Source organism: Podarcis melisellensis, assembly GCF_964234715.1.
Source record: "Podarcis melisellensis genome assembly, chromosome: 2".
NCBI classification, from domain to species: domain Eukaryota; kingdom Metazoa; phylum Chordata; class Lepidosauria; order Squamata; family Lacertidae; genus Podarcis; species Podarcis melisellensis.
In genome coordinates, this window is record NC_138529.1 from 50,992,972 (window position 1) to 51,016,533 (window position 23,562).

Consider the following 23,562-nt stretch of genomic DNA (forward strand, 5'->3'; position numbering starts at 1 on the left):
GAAAGGTAGTTCCCATGTTCCATCTCTGCTCCTAGGCCTGGTGATATGGGTAGCCTCTGTAACTATATTTCCCATTATATGGATTGGCTCAAGCGTTCCTAGGAACAACCAGGCCCAAGAGCAGGCTGAGGCCTCAACAATGGGGAACTATACTACTAGTAATTAGGGATATAGAAGTGCCCTTACTCCCCATTGTTCAGACTTTGAGGTGATTCGAAATCTTTTAAACTCTGGCATATGTGATGACAAAATTATCTGTTGTCATTGAGCATTTTGTGTTCCTGCAGACTTCAGTTAATCTGTGCATTATGCAGAATGGATTATACTCCTAGTCCAAATTCACTGCTGAAATCTTGTAAATTCTGACAATGACACTTTGACATTGAAAAATTTGTCAGAAACATCTTAGTGGGTACACATACTGCTTACTCTGGATGTAGAGAATAAATTAATAAATGTCTGCTGCCTGACAAAATGAACAATGCTTTTATCATCTGAAAATGGTACAGCTTGAGGAATTGATGAAGTCACATAAATAACCATTCTTCTGTTCTGAAAATGGGTTGAATCAAAACATACCTGAAATATATTAATGTACAACCTCCTAGAAGCAGCATGTTAAGCAATACATTTGTCTTGTTTAGGGTCAGTGCTTAAGCAATAATCTTAACTTACATGTCTCGGGGTTTTATGTGTCAGACTCCCTTATTTATCTACTTTGTCCAAGGCTTTTGCTCTAGTTCATCACTGGCCTTGACATGGCTAGAGCAGATTTACGGCCTTCCTGGAAAGTAAATTTCTTCTATTGTCTAGGTTTCTGGTAGTAATGGAATTAACTTACCCTTTAATAGTTCTTCTTGTCACAAAGAATCCCAAAATGCTTGACACAGTGGCTACCCAGAGTTGCTTCTATCCACTTCTGGGGTGAAAGCAGTAGCTACCACTGTCACCAAACCCAAATAGCTATTCAGGGTGGGGAATAAATTATCCAGGTGAAACATATGGGGGACCTGAGCAGCAGGTATGGTCTTTCCTCAAAGAGAAGAGAGCCAAATCCAGTTTCAGTTAGCTTCCTGCGCCATGGCCTTAAACTATGTGAAATGGAATCTTAATATATAACCATGTTGCCTCATGTGCAAGTACAAAAATGTCCTGGCTTTGTAATTAATTACCTTGCAGGCTTATACTGATATCAAGTACAGTGGTGCCTCGCAAGACGAAATTAATTCGTTCCGCAAGTCTTTTCGTCTTGCGAGTTTTTCGTCTTGCGAAGCACGGTTTCCCATAGGAATGCATTGAAAATCAATCAATGCGTTCCTATGGAAACCGCCTTCAGACCAGGTCCGGGGACAGTCTGTCCCCCGACCTCTTCTGAAGGCCGGCGGGGGGGGGGGGAAGTCTTTGCTCCCCCCCCCGCCTGCCTTCCCGGGACAGCGGAGACTTCTCTGCTGTCCCGGGGCGATCTTAAAATGCTGGCAGGCGGCAGCGAAGGCTTCGCTGCCATCCCCCAGCATTTTAAAAACCCCGGGACAGCGGAGGACTTCTCCGCTGTCCAGGGCTTTCTAAAAATGCTGGCGGGCGGCAGCGCTGACGCCCGCCAGCATTTTAAAATCGCCCCGGGACTGCGGATGAATTCTCCGCTGTCCCGGAGCGATTTAAAAGCCCCCGGGAAGGCAGGCAGGGGGGACAAAGACTTTTGCCCCCGCCAGCCTTCAGAAGAGGTCCTGGTGGATGAATTAAGATGGCCAGTAGTTCCTGGGAATGGGCCACAGACTCTCGTGAAAATTTTCCCTTTTCCTGCCTCCATCGTTATGGTTAATAACTACATCGGCACTAACCTTAACACTGTTTCATGTTAACCAAGGTTCCCATTGTGCCTATGGTTTGCAGAACTGCTTCAAAATCTTGATTGTGGTAGAAACACTGGTTAGGTTGATGCAGTTTAATACCTAGCCATGATAATGGGTTATGAGAAAGGGTTGGAGAAATTACTGTATGACAGGGATGGAGAACTTCTAACCCTCCAGATGTCAGCCCCACCCATGGTTGGGATGATGGGTGTTGTAAGCCAACAACCTCTTGGAGGCTGCTGATTTCTCATCCCTGCTGAATGAAATTTAGATCTTGGAAAAGAGTGTGTGATTCTGTGACCTGTTCAAATCTATTGGCTAAGATTAGAATACAGGATTGTTACCCAAAGTTCTCGTGAGCTCTCATACATACACTCCTGTTCTCTCAAATGTATTTGCCTAGCAAGAAGAGACAGTAGCTTACGTTCAGCTTTTAAAATGTATACCCAATTGAATAATTAAAAGCTGAAGAAAACAAAACGTGTGTAGGAAGCTGTGGTGTCGGTTCACCTTGGGGTAAGTCACTATTAAGTGATAGCTGCAAAAGGGTATGTTTTTCTGGTTATTGTAGGTGAATTTTGAAGAGCAATGAGACTGCTTCCCTCTTAATTTTTTTGAGAGATTGTTAGCACAGTAACCCCAGAAGACTGCAAACCTTTTTTGGCTGTATAGGGAAGGACCATAGCTTTGAGGTTGAGAATGTTTTGTGTGTAGAAGGTCCAGATTCAATTCATAGCAGGTAGGGAGTACTCCCTGTCTCTTAAACCCTGGAGAGGTGCTGCCAGTTGGTGTAGACAGCACTGAGTTAGATGGATCAATAGTATGTTTTGGTATAGGGCAGCTTCCTGTATATAGAGGGGATTTTTGTTTGGGGGTAAATATGTATCAATAGCCTCCTAAAGAAGCATATTTGCTTGGTTTTTCTTCCTGGAATGTTTTTTTTGTAAGTACTGCACTTTTGTATTTTAGCAGAGACAGAGAGTTATACTACCCAAACAATTGTCCTCTAAACTATTGTCAAATGTTAGGGAACTTTGTTTTTGTTGACCACCTTCCTGAATCCTCGTTATTCGCCTGCCTTGAGCAGCTGTCATTTTCAGTATGATATTTATATCCACAAGAGTGTCTGCAGAAGTCTTTCTCTAGAGACTTAATTGCATTTCCTTTATGAGAGATTTGACTTTCATGGACTGAACTTGACACAGAGAGACATGCTTCTCCTCCTCCTCACTACAGTTATTTGAGATGGCAATTTGATCATTGTCATGCTAATAATGAATCAGATGATATGCTTTCTTCCCTATAATAAAATATACTGCATAGTCTCAAATGGTCATCAGTTGCCTCGAAGTAGGGCAGGAAGAAGCTGATTAACTGAAGGAGGATAGTGGTATAATAAAAACATAAGAAGAGCCCTGCTGGATCAGATCAAGCCTTCATTTAGTTTAGCATCCTGTTTTCCAGAGTGCTCAACCAGATGCCTCCAGCAAGTCATCAAGCAAGGCGTGGATGCAATAGGCTTCCCATGTGTCCATCCCTCTTAATGGGTATTCAGTGGAATATTGTTTACGAAAATGGATCTTCCACTTAGCCACCCTGGCTGATAGCTACTGATAGATCTATACTGAATGATTTTACAAAATCCTCATTTAAAGTAATCTAAAGCTAGTGTTGGTAACCACATCTTGTGGTAGTGAATCCATCAATTATGCATTGTGTAAAGATGTGCTTTATCTTGTCTGTCCTGAATCTACTGCCAGTTTCATTGGGTGACTCCCAATTTCTAGCATTATGAGAGTGGGAGGACATGTTTTCAATACACACCACCTTCATGCCATAGACTCATTGAATTGTAGAGTAGGGAAGGAACCACAAGTGTCATCTAGTGCAACACCCTGCAATGCAGGGATCTTTTGCCAAACATGGGGCTTGATTCCATGACCCTGAGATTAAAGGTCTAATGTTTATAAACCTGTTTCAACCCCCCCCCCAAACCCTTTAGGTGTTACTAAACTGAAAAGTCCCAAGTGTGTTAGTCATTCCTTGTAGGGAAAGTGCCCGAACCCACTTGATCACTTTGGTTGCCCATTTTGCATTGAACCCATTTCTGTACTATGGGGTACTATGGATTTCAAATCCAGCCACACCAGAGATTTTATAGAATGACATTATGATACTGATAGTCGTCTTGTCAATGCTTTGCCTGGAATTTTCCTCTTTTTTAACACTACACACTGAGTTAATGTTTTTGTCGAGCTATCCATAATAATCTTTTTTATCTACCATAACCCTATTTTTTTATTAAACTCTTTTAAATATTGTACTGTATTTTATATTGTTGTACCCTGCCCTGAGACCTTAGGGTGACGTATGAGTAATAAATCAAACTGTTATTAACATTAATAATGAATAATAATATCCCCACAATCTTTCCAAGTTACTAACCGTCAGTTGATTAATATACCTGTGAATTTGGGATTAAGTATTCAGCTCTGCTAAGCTTTCACACTGTTGTGTGAGGTTAGTTAAAAGCAACCAAAGCAAAGTCATGAAGTGCTTTTAAAATGGTGAAATACTCAGGTAAATGATGTTGAGGAAGAATAAAAAATTATCTCCCTTTTAGATGAAGTCATTCTTTAAATGAAGATAAAGTGGTGATAGTAATAATGAGAGTAGATTAGGTTATTGTAGGAGGTACATTAAATGTATCAAGCCCAGCTGGTTGCATCATATTAAACTGCTAAGACAACTACTGCACAGTGTTTTTATGTACTTTGATCATTGAGGATAAGATTTCTATAACACCTCACTTTTCTCTTCCAGTATTAAAATAAAATGGTGCCACTTACAACTAGAATGGTGAAGTAATGGCAAACTATGGGAAGGCCCCAATATAATATGTTAAATAATAGTGGAAGCTTTCTTGAAGCAGCAAGCAAAATCTATACCGTATTTTTCCCTCTATAAGACGCACCAGACCACAAGACGCACCTAGTTTTTGGAGGAGGAAAACAAGAAAAAAAATATTCTGAATCTCAGAAGCCAGAACAGCAAGAGGGATTGCTGCGCAGTGAAAGCAGCAATCCCTCTTGCTATTCTGGCTTCTGTGATAGCTGTGCAGCCTGCATTCACTCCATAAGACACATACACATTTCCCCTTACTTTTTAGGAGGGAAAAAGTGAGTCTTATAGAGCAAAAAATACGGTAAATAGGAGGATGCAGAAACATTCTTAGTCCACCTCTTATATGCAAGAAAAAGAAATTTTGGTGACAAGAAGACTGTGTCACAAAGAAGTTCAGAGCTTCAACGTGCCTTATGTCTTCTTAGTCTGTCTTTTTCAAGTTGCAAAATGCTGACTCAAAAGCTAGTTGGGTGACATTAAGTGCTGTGTGCAGCAAGCTACAGCACATTACTTTCTGCATTAATTAGAGAGGCTGTTGCATGTATTGCAACACAGCTGCCTTGTAATAATTTTGTAATATGAAGAAATTCTAGATTTTTATGCAAACCCCATGGTTTTCTAATGTATGGATCATTGCTTTTATGTTGATAGAGTATAGTCTGTATAGTCTGGGGCAAAACCAAATTGAACAGTTTTGATGCAGCCTAGTGTCCATTTTTATATTATCCAAATCGGGAGCACCGTATAAGTACCCCTCCCATGACTCACTCCTTGATGTGGTTGGTTGATATAGACTCAGCTTCAAGACTTGGTTATATGTAACTGCACCTCTGTTTTTATACTGAATCTGCTCCATGTATGGTTTCATTATTGCTTGTATGGTTATGCGTTAATTTGCCCATATGTTTTTGATAAATCAATACAAATTTTCAAAAGGAAAAAAAACACCCCTATTTAGATAGAGTATGAGGAGGGAAGTAAAGGAATGATTTAAACTCTCCCTTCATTTATTTCTATGATGGGCCCATTATTTTTTCTATAGATTTGCTGATTTTTCTGAAGTGCCTATTATGCTTGGAACACTTTCTGTGTGAAGGTTTTGTGGTTTGAGGACTTCTCTTGAGGTTGCAGTCACATGTGTCCATTTGCAGTAAAATGGCAACCACTGACTTGTTGAACATCCTTTGACGGAGCTTTCAGAAAGCCACAGCCACTAGTGTGCAAGATCAAAGGCAAATGAGTGACTTATTTAGTATTTTGGACAACTAATAAACAGCTCACTGAAACTATGCTTAAAATAAAGCCTTATTCAAGGAAGTTATTCTAAAGTAAGCTGCCTCCTTCAAATAAGACATAATGCTAACTAATCACTATTTGAGCTTGTTTTTAGAGAGATGAGTAGAGCCAAGTGACCCCTTGGCTTGAAGAGGCTGTAAACCTCCTAGTGGCTTACTAGGTGGTAATGCCTAATAAGAAGCCAAGTTTTTAAAGTTCAAAACATAACCCGACTGGTTACCAGCTTTGTACATTCTCAGGAGATAGGGGAGTATCAAAATCTTTATATTGGTGCTTTCTCCCCCTTCGTTGATGATACTTGAAGGATCTGTATGGAACTCGAGCCCTCTTAAGGCATATTTTAAACAAGTTAAGTAAACATGCAAGGGGTGGGGCATGGAAGCAGGCATACTAATTCCACCACCACCAAACCTCCACAAATTGGAAAATCAGGTGAGTGCAGATTTCCAGCTTCAGAAGACTGCCTCCAACCCAGAAGAACTGTGGGGATGGGGACATGTGCTTGTCCCCATGGTCGCCTCTTGTATGTTTACTTAACATTTATAGAGAACACCTGAAGAAGCTTTTGTGTCCTCTGTCATTGTTGTCCATTTTCATCCGTTTCAGTAGTAGGTGGGTTCTCTTGGAAAGCAAAGAGAAAGTGGAGCAGTTGTGTAAAAATGCATGTAGGAGGTGCTTGTGTGGTATGGGATAAGATGAGTGCTGGACTTTCAGCAGAACAAGCTTCCGCAAAGTATGAGTAGAGAAACAAGAAAATGACTTTGGCAATAACAGAACTGTAAATAACTTAAGTGTAGAAGGTGGGGTGGACTGAGAAGGGAGGGGAGCCTAGAACACGTGTTTGATGGGGTTAACTTTCAAAAGATTTAGGAGAATGAAGAAGTGTCTGATTGGGAAGTTGATACTTTTGATCAGGCCTAGGCAAACTCAGCCCTCCAGATGTTTAGGGACTACAACTCCCATCATCCCTGACCACTGGTCCTGTTAGCTAGCGATGATGGGAGTTGTAGTCCCCAAACATCTGGAGGGCTGAGTTTGCCTGTGCCTGCTTTTGATTCTAGCTGTTGGAAAGTAGAGGTGTAACATTTCTGGAATTTTTGAAGCCATTTAGCGTGCCTTCTTGGGGGAAAGAGAAATATATGCAATATGTTCTTCTCATACCTAAACCTAGATTGCCACCTTGAGATCGTGACATGTATTGTGTGTAATTTAGCAAATAATACTACATTGTTTGCTATGAATGTCTTTAAAGTTTTATTCAAACAACAATTATATACTGTGGTCAGTGCTTAAGAGCGACCTGCAAGTTGCTGGACCTAAAAGTGAAAAAATGCATTTTGGATTTTGCTAGTTGGCAAAATAATAATAAAATAAAAATTGACAATGGGAATGCTTGACACTGTAGTAAACAAAAGGGAGGCTTTATTATCTGGACTTAGTGCGGGTGGCTTGTATCCAGAGAACTGTGCGATTAGCTTTGCATACCAAAGAAGCTTTGGAATTGTTTTTCTCAAATAGCAGTTCCCCTTTCTCATTTATGGCAAACCTCTTTTGAACCAGAAGAATTTTATAAGCCGTGTGTGCTATGGAGTGCAGTTTCCAACTTTAAAGGAAAAAGGCCTAAGATCTCCCACCCTTGAGCTTTTAGAAGGCTGGTCTGAGGCAAAGTGCTCATTCAGCCCTTTCAATGAATACTATGTCTTCTAGGTGGGGCATCACTTTTAACTCTTAAGGTAGCATGTATGAAATGGCAGTTGGCTTTTATAATGCATTTGCTACCTGACAGTAGCATACCCCTCAGTATTTTGGACAACTTCTTAACGAATGATGCTATTGAATTGTCATTTGGCTCCAATCTACTTTGCGGGAGTTCAGTTAAATGTGCCTTACCTAGAGACCTCTGCATGAGAGGACATTGGAGGTGCTCTCCTTCACTTCAGTGAAACCAACAAATGTAAGCCTCATTTTTGAAAAATGACACATCAAAAGAATGAATAGACCCAAAATAGCAGCAAGAATCCGCCAAGGTCATTGAGCAATAACCACGGTACAATAGCTTGTGAAGAAAGAAACTGCTTCTATGATGAAACCTACTTTTCCCTTCTGGTGTCTGAAGAATTTCAAAGTCTGTGCCAGAGGATGCCACTGTCAGAAAGAAGAGAATTGACTGTGTAACAAACTTCATTTTGAGGTCATTAGGAATGACATAGTTAATAGATCCTTTTTTCTTAGTGTCTCTTTTTCAAAATTAATTTCTTTTATGTTTTCATGCTGGTCTGATTTACCTTTTTGGATAGTATGAAAACTAACTGAAATAAATGCACTGATTATGTTTCTGGTTCTGGTTTCCTTATTTGGCTTGATGTCCATGTGGTGGCTGCAAGCTCCAGACTTATAAAACAACTTACAAAGAAACATAGGAGGCCAACTTGTACTGAGTCAGACAACTGATCCACCTAGCTCAGTATTTCCTAGACTAACTGGCAGAAGCTTTCCATGGTTTCAGGCATAGGGCATTCACAGCTGTACCTGGAGATGCTGAGGATAAAGCCTGAGACCTTTTGCATGCAAGGCAGATACTTTACCAGTTAGCCATTTCACTTCCCAAAGGTCTGCTGAAAAGTTCCAAAAAAGGGGCAAGGGAGTTCTAAGTTGAAACTGAGTGAACTAGACAAAGTCATCTCAATGAGAAATACAATTTACAGAGAGCTCACAAAGCTCCCTTTATCTCAAGCTAAGTCTTTCTTCCCCAGTCTTTCTTCCCCAGGTATAGGCAGAAACAGGACTCTTGAGGGCCTTCCTTCACATGAAGTTATTAGAGCAATGATTGTGCAGTTCTTATCTATTTGTTGCTCAGTAGCTGCAATACTTTCTTCGTGGAAAGACTTCTGTTTCAGAAGTTGTTTCCTTTTCTCGGAACGTACTCTCAATGTGATATATCATCCTTCATCAATCACACCACAGAACTGCAATTGCAATGGCCAAACGTTGCTATTGCAATGGCTGTTGCTAGTGACATCATGAGTGACAAAGCAATAAAGGCCTACTTACATGCCAATGCCATTTTGTGGGCATTTTATTTTTACAGTTTCTTATGGCTGCCGGCTGCACTGCTGTGCAACATCAGTGCTTCATTGCTTATACAGCAGTATTTGAAGCTGTTTGGTGGTTCCGCCTTTCCACAGAGTTATTTGAGGAACTATTAAAGTTTCTATCCCACCTAACCTGGTATTTAGTTAGCATTCAGCTGGACAGGGCACGTTTTAGCTGCTGTAATCACACACTTCTATCTGTGATCACACACTTCTATCTTTCTGTGATCACACACTTCTATCTTTGGGGTCTGCCCTCCTGGGAGCGTTTGTAGAACTGTTCTAATTAAGCTGATAACTTGTAGATAAAGACACAATCTTTCTCATTTTCTTACAATGGAATTATCAGTGTCACTTCATTTTACAGCAAACCAAGTTCAAACTTGGAAACTCAAGAATTTTTATTTCTGAATTGTAAACTTACCTCCCCACCCTCCTTTAAGCCAAGTGTTGGATGACTATTGACATTCAAGGCTTTAAATAAATTTCACTTCCTGCTACAAAGTTGTCTGGTTTTTTTTTTTAATTAAATAGGTATTAAGTAAAATAAAAATATTAAATAAGCATTAGTTTATTTCACAATCATAGTATAAGCTGATTACTTTTAAAGCTGTATATTGAACATTCCATCTGAAGTTTAGTTTTGCATATAGTGAGGCTTGTTATTTAAATAAGCAAAGGATGAAGTGATTCTGGAGAGACTTGTTTGGAATATGTTCTGGGATGTTAAGACATACAGGTACATTCAGAACAGACCCATGATGAGTGCTCTACCTGGAGCTGTGACAGTGTTGCGTGAGCACAGGGCCAGTAGTGGTAACTGCACCAGAATGAGCAAAAGTTCTGAAGCAGAGAACTTGTGAGATAAGAGCCTTGTCCTTTGGATTTGCTGCCACTCACCTTGTGACTCCACCTTGGTTCTCACCTGCCACATTATGCCCAGGAATTAGTGTAGGTTTGGTTGTGTACAGTGGTGACAGCGGGAACTGAAGTAGGAACAGGGAGAACTGACCTGACGAGGGGATGAGAGCACCAACCTCTTTCATGGCCTTGACCTGCTTTGTGAGGAAAAGACAAAGTGTTTTTAAAGTGCTTTTTAAAGAGTTCACTTTACTATACACCCTTGCATCATTTTGTTTCTTTTAGCACTATACAATACACCACATGATGCAGTATTTCATGAAGTAGGAGTTTACAGGTACACTGCCTAAGGTGTTGGAACTTAGTGCTGAAGTACTGGATTATCCTGCAAACACCCACCAAAGAAACAATATATGCAACAAAGCCCACTGGCAGCTCTGTCCATCTGTTTATTATGGCAACACTATTGCTGGACAGTCATGTTGACTATTTACCATATCTAGTGCCATAGTATATCCTCTTCCATCACTGCCCTGCAGTGGTCTTTTGGGTTGTGGTAGGGTGGGGATGAGCAAAGAAAACTGTAAATGAAACATTAATTAATATATATTTCAGTTCTTCTAGATGCCCTATTTCTGGCCAGTGTTTCAATATTCACAGCTCCTAAGTCAGAAATAACATTTTAAAGAGTTTGAGGGTGTTTCTTCTGCTAGGCAGTGGACAAATGACCCCCACTTTTGTTAAGCAGCCCTTAAACATGTTGCTCAGTGCATCACTGTAATGTGCAGTTAACCTTTGTTTCACCTTAAGCTCAGTTTCCAGCCGTGTTTATATATACCTCAGTTCTTCAAAACTTAGCTCATCTTTATTGGAATAGGACAGCCTTCCCCAATGTGGTACCCTCCAGATATTTTTGACATTATCACAGGTCACTGGTTGGAGCTGATGGGAATTGGAATCCAAACTGGAGTTGTTTCCTTCGAAAGGAGGTACTCTCTTAATTTGAGAGCTATAAGAAAAGGGTTGACCAATTAGCAGCTAAAGTCTGATGAATTTCACAAGTACTGATTACACTGAGTTATTGTATCATGATGGGAAACCATATTAAAAAAAAAGCATGCACCTGTCTAATTCAAAGACAAAGAACTAAAATTTCTAGATATCTTAAATGACAGTGCTGTAGAATAGTTGGTTATGGCAGGAACTATAGACCTGTTATTGAGTGGCTCCCAGGACCTGGTACAAGAGGTAAAATTAAATTTAAAATTCCCTACATGTTTTTATTTATAATTTTAATGATAAGTACATTTATAATCTGCCCTATCCTGTTGGTTTAGTGTTCCATATATACACATTTAATCTGGTTGTTAAATGTCAGCACAAAGAGGAGAATTCTACAATTGTTTTGCAAGTATTTTATTTTGCTATTCAACAACATTTCTTGACTCATTTAAATTTTTTTTTAAAGAAAAGTGACTTTTCTTTATTTTTATTTCCTGAGAATCGGCCATCTTAGAAATAAACCATTCCATAATGTCTGTCTGATAGTGTGAAAGCCTATGTAAGTTTGTATCGTGCATATCCATGTAAGATTTAATATTTTTGGTAATCTGAACAGTGTGTTTACAGCCACCCTGAATAAAGTTACTGATTTTATAAGTAAAGTTCCCTAATCAGACTGCTACCCAGAGAAATTACAAACAGGTTGTTACTGAAAGGTTGTAACTGTGGCTGGATATATTGTTTTTTCTTTTATAAATAATTTGGGTTCTGTTTTGTAGTCTACCTCAAACTTCAGGTATTTTACAATCTAGCCCTTCCAACCGCTTTGTCATTGCTATTTCTTACATTAACTTCATGTGAGCTAATCTCACTCACATTAGCTGCACATGAGCCACTTTCTCACATTAGTGTCCCATGCATGAATTGATCTTTCTCTTCTGATGCTGTAAATGTAAGAAGGGTTTTGGACAATTTGTCATGAATGAATTTGAGGGATCGGAACTTTATTTGCTGTTCTTAAATGCTGGCCCAGGTTAAGCAAAATTTGTGTTGGATATTTTATGTTGTAGCATGTAGGTTTCTTTCACTCAGATCAGAGCAATACAGTGATGCTAGCAAATTCCTTACTGCTTGAGTTATTCTTTGTTCTCTCTAATTGTAGCTGCCCCAGGAACAATTTTGCCTACAATTGACTACAAAGTACAGAAGCTAATTCAATACCATCAAGATTTTCAGTATTTATGGTTGATAGTTGGCTCAATCTGTAACTGGGTGATTTTCGAGTACTGTACTCAAAATTTAGTGTATAGAAGCACATTGAAAATCTTAGGTCAATATGCAACATCAGCCACCAGGAACACACACCAATTTGAACCACCTGTTGGATCCCAGTAGTTTCCTGAGCTTTAGTAAAGTGCTAATGACCTTTAGAGGCTTGGCTTTTGATACCTCTCTGCACCTGGCCTGGGGCGGGGCCTGACAGGCCTCATAAGGACTGCTCCTGTGACTGCTGCCCAGCAAGCACTGGGGTATTCCAGCTGAAGTTTGGAAGAAAAAGTTTGCTGGTAGGTTCAGAGAAACTGTTTCTTAGCACACATTTCAGCTTAGAGCATTCATTGTTTCAATACGTGATGAAGGCTCCTAGCTTAGATGGTTCTCTTGCTCTCTCTCTCTTTTAAAGGTCTAGACAAGTTAATGGAGATTAGATACATCAATGACTATTAGCAGTAGTAACTAATGAAAAATGGGTATTCTATCTGCTTAACAAATACGGGGTAGTTGTTGTCTTCATGATCTGCTTGTAAACTTTCCTATGGCATCTGACCAGTTACAAAGTGCTGGATTAGATGGATCATTGTTGCTGTGATCCACTTAGGCCATTCTTTTCTTGCATTCTAGTAGATCAGGTTATGCATTTTAGCTTACGTTCCCTAGTTTACAAAATTTATGAAAGTAATTACAGAATAAACTGTACAGGATTTTTTGGTTTAACGACAAATGTGTTGCCACTTTGGTATGTAAATAGTGTTGAAAAATGGAAACTTAATGGGAATCAGTAAACTGTTAGCAGGTAAATCTGAGATCCTATAGATTTGTGCTTGATTGAATGGTTCTTGGTGGCTTTATAGTTTCATTTGTCAGTTTAATCATCATTCCCTTGACCTCAAAAACTTGACCTCAAAAACTGCAAATCACAAGTAGCTCCACACTTTACAGAGTAATCATCTTTCCTTGGGATACACAATGGTTTCCCATAGGCATCTGGTTGGCCACCTTGAGAACAGAATGCCAGAGTACATAAGCTTTTGATTTGGCCTGGCAAGGCTCTTCTTTTGTTCTTACAGTGTGACCAGCACACATCCTTAACAGTTTGTGAACAAATGAAGCTGCCTTACGGAAGCAGACCATTGGTCAACCTCATTTGTATTCGTCACTCCAGCAGCACTGGATTGCTGATGTCTGAGGCAGACAGTTTCCCCACTTCTTGATATCTGGAATTCTTTTGAATTGTGTATGGTGGGGATCAAACCTGGGGACTTGTGCAAGCAAAACACTTCCTCCAAATATATTGGGGAGATGTAGCCCAGTTGGGGCTCCCTGGCATGTTTAGGCAGGTGTTGTATGCCACACGTCTTTCCTTTTACACTTCGTTTGCAGCAGGAAATATTGGTGTAACAGCATTGATGGGTATAGTATTACATAATGTTTCAGGTAACGTTTTGGGGAAGTGAACTCCAACTGCCTATGACAGTCATCCTTGCCTTCTATCAAAGTTCTCCTTTCTGCAGAACCTGCTTCTTCTGCAAAGCAGGACCATCCTACCCTCATATTTTCCTGTACTGTACTGTCTGCTGTCACAACTATATCTCCCCCACCCCCCATGTGTTGGTCAAACTGTTATCTTCTTTCATCTCTCGCCTGTCTGTTGTATCCAGAGCCCTACAAACAGGGATCGTGTCAGTTCTTCCTTCCATACAGGCCTTTAATTGTTGGTCCTAGATAAATGAAGAGTAGAAGCTGGAATGGGAGTTATCACTACTTTTGGAATTGTTAGCAAAAACATCAGTTTCTCAAATTCTATTCTAGAACTCTGTACCCATTACAGTTAATACCTGGACACAGCGATGATGACTTTCCTTTGGAAAGGCGGCTACCTTCAGATACTAACAAATATATGTCTATAAATATTCTTATAATGGTTCTGCTTCCACAGTGAGCAGATAATAAAGTGTTCTTCATTACAGAGATTCAGAGAGGTGCATGAATTTTTAGCAATGAGTATAACAGGGTTGCAATTTTCTGGCACAGTGAATGGGGTTGGGGATGAAGTTAGACTATTTCCCCAGCTGTGAGCCATTTGTGTAGTTTCAAATTAGGATTGAGGGAAATCTAGCAATGAAAGTTAGGTTTGTCAACAAAGGAAGCTGTGTAAATTGGCACTAAAATCACTTTATTTTCACCCAGACAAAATTTTTCTTTAAAGGGTTTAGAAGCAATCTTTCTCTGCTTTTCGGCTCCTTTGATGAAAGACATATTTTATGTAAAGTGAACTGGGGCACTTATAAAGTAGTAGACTTCTCTCAAGTGTGTAACAAAAATACTGGAAAATGCTTCAGAAAATAGGGTGGCTATAGAACCATAGAACTGTAGAGTTGGAAGGGACCACAAGGATCATCCAGCCCAATAGTGCAGGAATCTTTTGCTAGGCTAGATCTGTAAGTGGCCCACCCACTGCTTATTACTTTTGACAGGTAGGTGGGACCACCTGTGACACTTAGATGACATTGGGTGATATCAGATGTGTGATATCACTTTCAAAGGAAGAATTTGGCAAATACTTTGAAGTGCCCTCTTAATTCTTCCTTTGGAGCCACGGCTTGAATTTCAAGGCACAGCTTAGTTAAAATACAAGTCCCACTTTCAGCAGCGATCTGCTCTGCTCAGGGACTCTGATATGGAGCTCCTGAGTGGAGCTGATTAAAGCAGGGCTTGCTTTCAGTGCTGAGTTTAAATTCAGTGCTCAATGCAAGCCCCACTTTCAGCAGGGATGGGTCCACTCAGGAGCTTCCAAATGGAACTAATCCCATTAGGACTTTCCTTTGGCATCAAATTTAAAGGCACTGAATGCAAACCCCTTTTACAGAAGAACAATCGGGAGCACATTATGCGCCACAGCCCATTGAAATGGGTCTTGTGGGCTGAATTAGGACCACAGCAGGCCTAATTTGCCCTGCAGCCTGAGCTTTCCCACCCGTGTCTTAATCTGTCAAACATAAGCACCCTATGAAGATTACCACTGGGGCAATGCACTTCAGCTCTGCCTCTAGCTGAAACTTCAGTCTGTACTTGAGTCAGAAACATCTAAAACTTTTTGAAATATATGATACAGGGACAACATCATCTTCATCTCTGGAATGTTTTGAGAATCACTATAGAGTTGCCTAGATAATATAAATGTGGATGACACAAATGTCACTGTATTGCAATACATACATGAATAGGTCTACATATATTTAAATGAGTTTTTAAAGTTGTAGTGTTTGGCTGTGGTTTCTGTGAGAAATCTGTGTTAGAGACAGCTTGGAAATCTGCAGCAGGAAAACCTACTGCAAGTCTGTATTATTTTCTTGGTACCATTTATGTCAAAACCAGACTCTTTGTGACACATAAGTGACAGAACAGGGAGTCTGCCAATTCAGCATCACTCTCATGGGCCTCACTAGGAATTGCAGCTATGTTGACCAGCTCGTCAGTGTACCAAACAAGGAAAGTTGTGTTGTATATTTGGTTTTGTTAGCCAGTTATAGACCACAAGCAGAATTTTATAGCTTTTTAGGCAGGGAATGCTCTGAAAACACTTGAGGCTCTGTCAGGCAAACACAAGGCAGAGTAGTGTAGCTAGATTTTTTACTTCAGTAATTACAGAAACACCCTAGGCCTTTCTGGTTTTATAAACAATGAAATGCTTGATGTTTAGCAGGAATTATTGTCAAGACCTTCCTTTCCAGTATGTTGATACTGAGTGTTGAATTCTCCTGTCCACTGTACAGTTATCACCCCTTTCTAGCTCCAGCCCCTCTGAACATGCTGCCAGTTTTACCTCATCAGACCCTATGTGACTGAGGGGTATTTTAATTTGTTTGAAAGGAGTGAAGAGAGGATATAGGCAAGAAGAGCCACTGGCAAAAGCTCTGTTCTGTGGAGAGAGTTGGTCAAGTAAACGTGTTGGGAGTGGAGATATCGGGAACAAAAGTAACAAATCTTTTAGGAAAACAAAAACAAATGTTTTGCAGGGTTTATATTTTCTATTTTTTGTTGATGAAATGCCTGAACCCTCAGGGTCAATACAAGTGGTTCTTAAATAGTGGGTTGTAAGCTTTGCTGTATGTTCCTAATACTGAGTGTTGAATACGATATAATGTGACATATGATGCTCTCTGCCTAATGGACTATCCCTTCTTCTGGAAATTAGGGGGATGTAATCTTGTTTCTGGGTTTAATAGGTAAAAAAGAATGTTGCTGGTTGCTGCTCTGTGCATGAGGTGTTTGTTGATGTGTGAGGCTTTTTAACTTGAAAAGCTATAGCATAGCTGTATTTTTCTTCTTCACTGGCAGCATTGAGAAGCTAGAGTATTGGAGCAATTTATTCTCGATGGCCAAAGCTGACAAATAACAGAGGGAGTGCAATAGATGTAGGTAGAAAGCAACCAGTTTTGATGCCTCATACCTAATCTACAGAGTCCTGCATTGGTTTATCCCAATTGATCATGTGCTTACAAGTGACTTGCTAGACGTGGGGCTAAACTGGGAGTTGTAGGCCCTTAGACATTGACCTTCCTGTGTTTGTTGTCACGGTGTTTGTATGGTTCTGTCAGTTTTTCCTGTGTAAATTTTTCACTGGGGAGGGTGGTACCTTGTAACCAAATGTCATGATATTGAGGAAACACACAGAATGCTAGAACTGAAGTCGAAAGATGCAGTGTCCTAGCAACATGAGAGAAACATTCACTACTAATAAAGTTGCAGTTCTGCAGGGTGCCCTAGTGAGCACAAAGCAGCTAAAGAGTGAGTTTTCAAAATGAGATCTCTTTGCTAGCTTCTGTCATGTTGTTGTGTACCCAGTGACAAAAGATGTGGGTATGGGTGGAAGGTTTCTTATGTGGTCTGCAGCGCATTAAAGCCTAAGAACCACTGAGCAATCATAAGGGAAGTGAAACAATATATATATATATATATATTTAACAATGTTTGAAAGGCTGTTTTTCTTCTCATTTGACATGCAGCAAGGACATATGGGAGAAGGCGAGGTAACAACATTCCTCTTTAATTTTCTGATGTTTAAAATGTCTCATGGCACAGCTAATGCACAATCTGCTTCTGTAAGGAGGACTGGAAGCAGTTTTTTTTAAAAAAAGCCAGGCTTCCTCAATTTGCATGCTGTGGTAACCTTTAGTAACTTAATGTAGTGGCTCCCAAAATTAAGACTACCTAGGCAGAATTAGGATAGTTATACAAAGGCATGGGGTTGAGGAGGCGTCAATCAGTGTTACTACAGTGTAGACTATATAATATATATAGAGGTCTGACCTTATGTGTGGGTGTGGGTGGTTATTGCTTAGAAAAGCACCTAAGTGACTTGGGCTCCAGGTCTATTTTTCAAAGGTGACTTTGGCCATGATGCACTGTAATAGGAAAAAGACAATGGTTATCATATGTATTCTGACATGGGTGATTTAATACTGCTTCTTAAATTTTAGTGGTAATCTTAAATAGTGGTAGTGCTTCTTAAATTGTGGAATCAGATTGCTTTTCTGGTTCTCTCCTGTGAACAAGCTAAAAATCTCTGTGTCTGAGAGGTGCCTGGAGCCTTGGAACTGTAATTGTGTGTTTTGAAGAGCTCCTCAGCTGCTGCTTCATAATAATAATAATAATAATAAATAATAAAATTTATATGCCATCCATCTGATTGGATTGCCCCAGCCACTCTGGGCAGCTCCCAACAAAAAATAGTAAAAGCACAATACATCACACACTAAAAACTTCCCTAGCTTGGGTTGGGGGCACTAGCAATCATAATTTGAAGTTGGGGGGAGTTTCATGTCATTTGTGAAAATGGATCCTGGCAATTAAGTCACTTAGGTGCTTTGTGGAATGAGGGAACTGCATTGCTCGGACTTCATCCTCTGAACTTGCATGTTGAGTAAATAACCATGAATACATGCCACTTTGCTTAGCTTCTTCAACACTTTCTTGCTTGGGGTGAGGGAAGCATTTCTGCAATAAGAGTAGAGTAGTAAGGAGAGTTAATACTAAAGAAAAGGAAGAGTGGCTATATGTAGTCCAGGAAAAGGGTCTGCAAATTTAGTTTTCAAAGAGAATTCATCCCTTTCAGTGGGTTTCAGATCATTACATTAAAAAGCAAATGTTCTAGAATGCTGGTAATGATAATGGGATTAATATTGTTGTGCTCATCTTCTAAACAGGAGTTGTATTTTTTTGATAGGTTGTGGTAAACTGGTTCACTGTTTATTAGTGACTCAGATTTTATTGACATGTTTGACTTCTGGGGGCACCCCTTGATCAGAGAGGTGAGGCGTTTGAGAGGAGGAGGCAGATCTTCTTACACTGATCTACCCTTTAGCCCTTCAGCCAAGAACCTTACAGTTGCCACTTCCCATGTCAAAAGGAACCTATGACATTCCTGTTGCTGCCCTTGTTGAATGATCACATAGAGGAAAGCATGACACTGCCATTGCCAATATGTGTAGCTTGCCATATTCAGTATATAAGGAACAATGTTTTCAACCATCTTGGTGTACTCTAAATAAAACTGCACTGTGATGTTTCATCAAAAAGGGATTGTAACACATTTTTTCCTTCCGTGTGAATGTTAATTTAAAAGAAACTGGAACACTAGCCAGAAACACAAGTTTCCAGCCTGTCTTGAAATGATACAGGAAGTCAGGTGCTAAAGTGATCAGTTTTGTCTATATGAATGTTAAGCGGTATGAAACAAAGTACCACTTTCACAGTAACATATACAGTAAGTACCATAGCAAGGAGACCCCTACATAATTAATAGCAGAATGATTCTTGAAACATGGCTTTCCTAGATAATCCATTAATCTTGTATAACATCAAGGTACTGGTTACTATTAGGAAACAAAACCACCTAGAGTCTACATCTGTCTGTGGTGGTACATCTGTACCTGGACTATATCACTTCAGTCTGAAAGAGTGAAGAGTCAGAGAACCAAATGTTTCCTCTGCAAAAACATCATTGTACATTGAAAGCTGGCATATTAGGGGTAAGGCTAGACTATAACCTTTCCCCCTGACATGCTAATCTTATATGTGTGGGGACTTTTCTTATATGGAAAAACACACAATTGCATAAGTTCTTACTTCTCGTATGTAGTGGCACAGCCAAGACTGATGAATGAGCCTCAACTTGTTTCATGTTGGCTAGGAAATAAGCTGAGAAGTAACCAGTTTATTTCTAAGCCAACTACCCTTTGTTTACTGGATTTTACTCATCTACTAGTGGTGTTCTGGCTCAGGCAGTAGTGGTAGCACGCTGCAGGGAAAAGCAAAGGAGGGGCGTCTCACTCTTCCTTTCCCTCATTCTCATAACAAAATCAGGGAAATGTAGTTTTCCCAACAACAATGTTGGTAGGCACTAGAAAAAATGATTTTCCAGGGGTTAATTGTGGCTCACATACCTACGAAGGTAGAAGAAGGAAACCTTCTTTCCTTGCTGATACCACCATTGGGGATGAAGGGAAGGACCTCAATAATGTTTGAGGTCAATATTCATTTTGGTGGTGTATTTCTATACTTTTGTGATGACCAGTGGTTTTTGCAAATAAATTTGGCTGGTTGCTTAGTGGAGGAAGTTTGGGAATAGGCTACTGGGTAAGAAGGGAGTGAGTGGGTAGAAGTTTGGGAGTCTGATTGGATGGAAGAGGAATTATTCTATAGATAAGAATAAAACCTGAGCTGAAGAAGAGTTCAGGGGTGACAGGAATACTTGCTTCAAGGTTGGGGGCAAGTATTAAGTTTTTATTCTGCCTTTCCTCCTGAAGTTCAGTGAGGCATGCATTGTTATTCCTTCCCCATTTTATCCTCAAAGCAGCCCTGTGAGGTAGGTTAGGCTAAGAGAGAGAGACTGTCCAAGGTCTTCCCAGCACTAACAATTATGTGATGCTGTATGCCAAGCATTATGAGACCTATGAAACTCATACTTCCAGGAAGAGTTACAGCATTAGTTGGTTTACTGTGTCAGTAAAAACTAGGGCTAAAGAATTTCAGATTTGGGCAGGGGAGTATTTGTTTGGTAAGATATTTTACTACTGCTGTCACATTGTGACTGTTCATGATTTCAAGTCTCTGAGATTAAAGTGTAAATTAGATATGGGATATTTCACTTCATCTGAACTATGCAGTTATATGGGGTTAGCCGACATCTTGCAACTTGCAGTGCCACAGCATTCTTCATACGATATTGGGGAAAGGCACCAAAATTATTCTTAATATATTTGATAAAGCATTTATTTGCAGCATATGTTTGAAAAATATTCAATTTGGTGTGTGTTGAGAAGAGAATTGGGGGATATATTGACGGTAGAGGTTAGACATTTAATGATTTTGATTGTGCTTGTTTTACCTTGAGCTGCCTGCATAACAGCTGAGAGAAAAATATTGAATTAATAAATAATATTAAAATGAGGTTTTCCTATTTTGTTTCATAGATAGCATTAACAGGGCATCTTCGTATACCAAGAGGTCAGGCTGTAGGAGTAAGAAAGACATGTAGTTAATGTTACTGTTAATTATGTACACAAAAGGGGAAGTGCTCTGACATGTCTGATGTAACAGTTAATATTAATGAAATAATTGTATCTATCCAAATAGAATTTTCTTCTGTTAGTATGTTTTGCATTTCCCTCCTCTTTTCCATTGCAGGTCAGTCTTCACTGTTCCCAATGGAAGATGGGTTTTTGGATGATGGACGTGGGGATCAGACGCTCCATAGTGGCTTGGGATCACCACACTGCTTTTCCCACCAGAATGGCGAGCGAGTGGAACGGTACTCCCGCAAGGTGTTTGTAGGTGGTTTGCCACCTGATATTGATGAAGGTATACTTGGACATCAGTATAGCCAAGAATACCCACATTAACCATAAGGGCCAAGGCTTAATTGCGACACGTGGGAGGGGTGGACCCTCATGTCTTGGCTATGTGCAATTTTTGGGGGGCTGTGAAAATAATTACCTAAACTATGAGCTGCCAAATATGCAAGCTGCTGGGTTATGAACTGTGAGGATAAGGAGTTATGAGCTGGACAGCTCATGCGATAGTTTTTCTTTCCATCTAGTTCCGTTAGTTGCATATTATGTTGAATGACATCATAAAACTCTTTATGAAGGTCTTTTATTTTGGAGATGGCTGTGCTTAAGACTTTATGTTAAAGCCATTAATACAGGCACAAATTTAGATCAGTGTCTGACTTAGAAGTGGAGTGCAGTGCTTTGATTGTTTTAGGGAGCAATACACAAGGCACTGCCTTTTTGTAACCACTGTATATTTCACTGGGGGAATGAATTATCCCTACACCTCAAATCTGTTTTAAGCATAATTAACACTGTTGGGGGTGTGCCTAATAGGGTGAGAGTTTTTGCAGTATAGGCTTTCATTTGAAAACAGGGTTTAAGTAGATGGACAACCATGGGTGAGTTTCTTTAGCTGAATGGGTCTCTGCCATGGGTATCTATTTTGTATTGTTCATGGTTGGTTTTGGTTTTTAAAATATATATGTTGTTTTTAAATGCTTTTTGCTATTTTTATTGTGCATTGCCTTGAAACATTTGTGTCGAAGGCAGTTAGTTGATAATAAATAAATAATAGATCCCTCTAGGTAATTAGTTATAAGAACAAAATAATGCCTCATTTTAAACAATAATTTACATTACTTTCTTTGGGATAGCTAACCCTAAAATACTATTTTCAAATTCTGTTAATTTGGAAAAACAGTTTTTAGTAAGCTGCAAGCAATGTCTCAATATCTCTTTAGCACCTCTGTTGCTTGCATGCATATGAAAGTATCTGGAAGGCTTGTGACTGGGTCAGAGATCATTTGCTTTTGGGAAAAGAAATCCTGACACATGTTGAAATCCAGAGGATAGTTTGAGATGGATTTAAGGAAAATAGTAAATGAATGGAAGTGGGTAGATCACATATATTTTATTTATTCAGATACTGTGTTATAGAGAAACACTAAATTTTCTTCCTTTAAATAGCTTTAATTATGAGTTTGTTTTAAAATTAGACTGACTTTAAGAATTCTCTATCTGCTGTTTTTAGCATGAGCAGTACAGTAGTTAGATTTGTGTAATATTAGCCAGTATGTAAGTCACCTGATCTGAATTTTGAAATGGAAGGAGGCTTTGAAATGGCTGCAGCAATTGCTTTCTGTTAATGTGTTCTGTGCATACTGTCTGCATCCTCGTCTCTATGGCTATTACATAACTGCTTTCTAGAAGCCCTGCCGAAGTTAGTCGGAGGTCAAGCTCAGATAATGTGCACAGATGTGGCATAAGCATGTGATGTGAGCAGGCATGACTAGACCGTGTGATATTCTTTTCTCTTTCTCCCAGCATTTTGCAAAGCAGCTTGCAGAGCAGACTGCTCAGCACTCTGATTCAGACTCTGCACGCTAGCTGTGGGAGAATGCCTGAAGCTAGGATCTGGTAGCTGTTTAGGTTCAGTGATTTCGCTCCTTTGAGTGGCTTGCTGCAAATCTTTATTTGTAATCTAAAACACACAGCTTCAGTATCTGAACTGTTTTCTTCATTATTAGACATATGTTTTGACTTGTCAAGCCCTCCCTTTAAACAATAAAAACATCATCAGCTCTCTGTCTCTTAGCATTACAGAAAATACTTGTAGGCCAGACCAAAGTGTTATTACCAACTTACCTGAAATCACTGTATGATGTGGTGTTTTAATACTTGCTTTTCCCTCTGACCTGCAGATGAGATCACCGCTAGCTTTCGCCGCTTTGGCCCTTTGATTGTGGATTGGCCTCACAAGGCTGAAAGCAAGTCCTATTTTCCTCCTAAAGGTAACACTTAGTATTTTATATGTTCCATTTTGTGTCCCGTCCTTCCTCAGAAGAGCGCAGGTTAACTGTGATCTGGTGACATCTTGTTTCACCTATTGAACTTCACAACTGGCTCTCTTGGTTCAAGCCCAACACAATCCACTAAGGCACACAATATTTTCCTATTATGTGGGTGCAGTAAGGTTGTAGATTATGGATTCTTTTTTTTTTAGTATTATTCTCTGTGCCTTTTGTTTGTTTGAAATTGTTCTTCATTGCTGCTATTGCTCTAAGACCCTGCTGTACTTTGAATACTTTAGTTGGGCTGTAGATAAGAGTAGTCTATTTAGTCATAGTTTAAGATTATTTTTATTTCTGCTCCCATTCAGTAAATTACTTGGTTTATTTAATCCAGAAACAGGGAATCTATGGCCTTCCAAATGTTACTGGACTC

At 39.7% G+C, this 23,562-nt stretch overlaps 1 protein-coding gene across 4 annotated transcripts in view; it reads left to right on the forward strand.

Annotated features, from left to right (window-relative positions):
- The window catches only part of CPEB4 (cytoplasmic polyadenylation element binding protein 4), a 51,424-nt gene that overhangs the window by 16,502 nt on the left and 11,360 nt on the right, over positions 1 to 23,562 (forward strand). For 3 of the 4 annotated variants that reach the window (XM_081900845.1, XM_081900846.1, XM_081900847.1), the window contains 3 exons: positions 17,290 to 17,313; positions 20,972 to 21,145; positions 23,040 to 23,129. In XM_081900845.1, coding sequence (XP_081756971.1) covers positions 17,290 to 17,313; positions 20,972 to 21,145; positions 23,040 to 23,129 — 288 coding nt within the window. The remainder of the gene's footprint in view (positions 1 to 17,289; positions 17,314 to 20,971; positions 21,146 to 23,039; positions 23,130 to 23,562) is intronic. The other variant, XM_081900848.1, reaches the window with a different exon arrangement.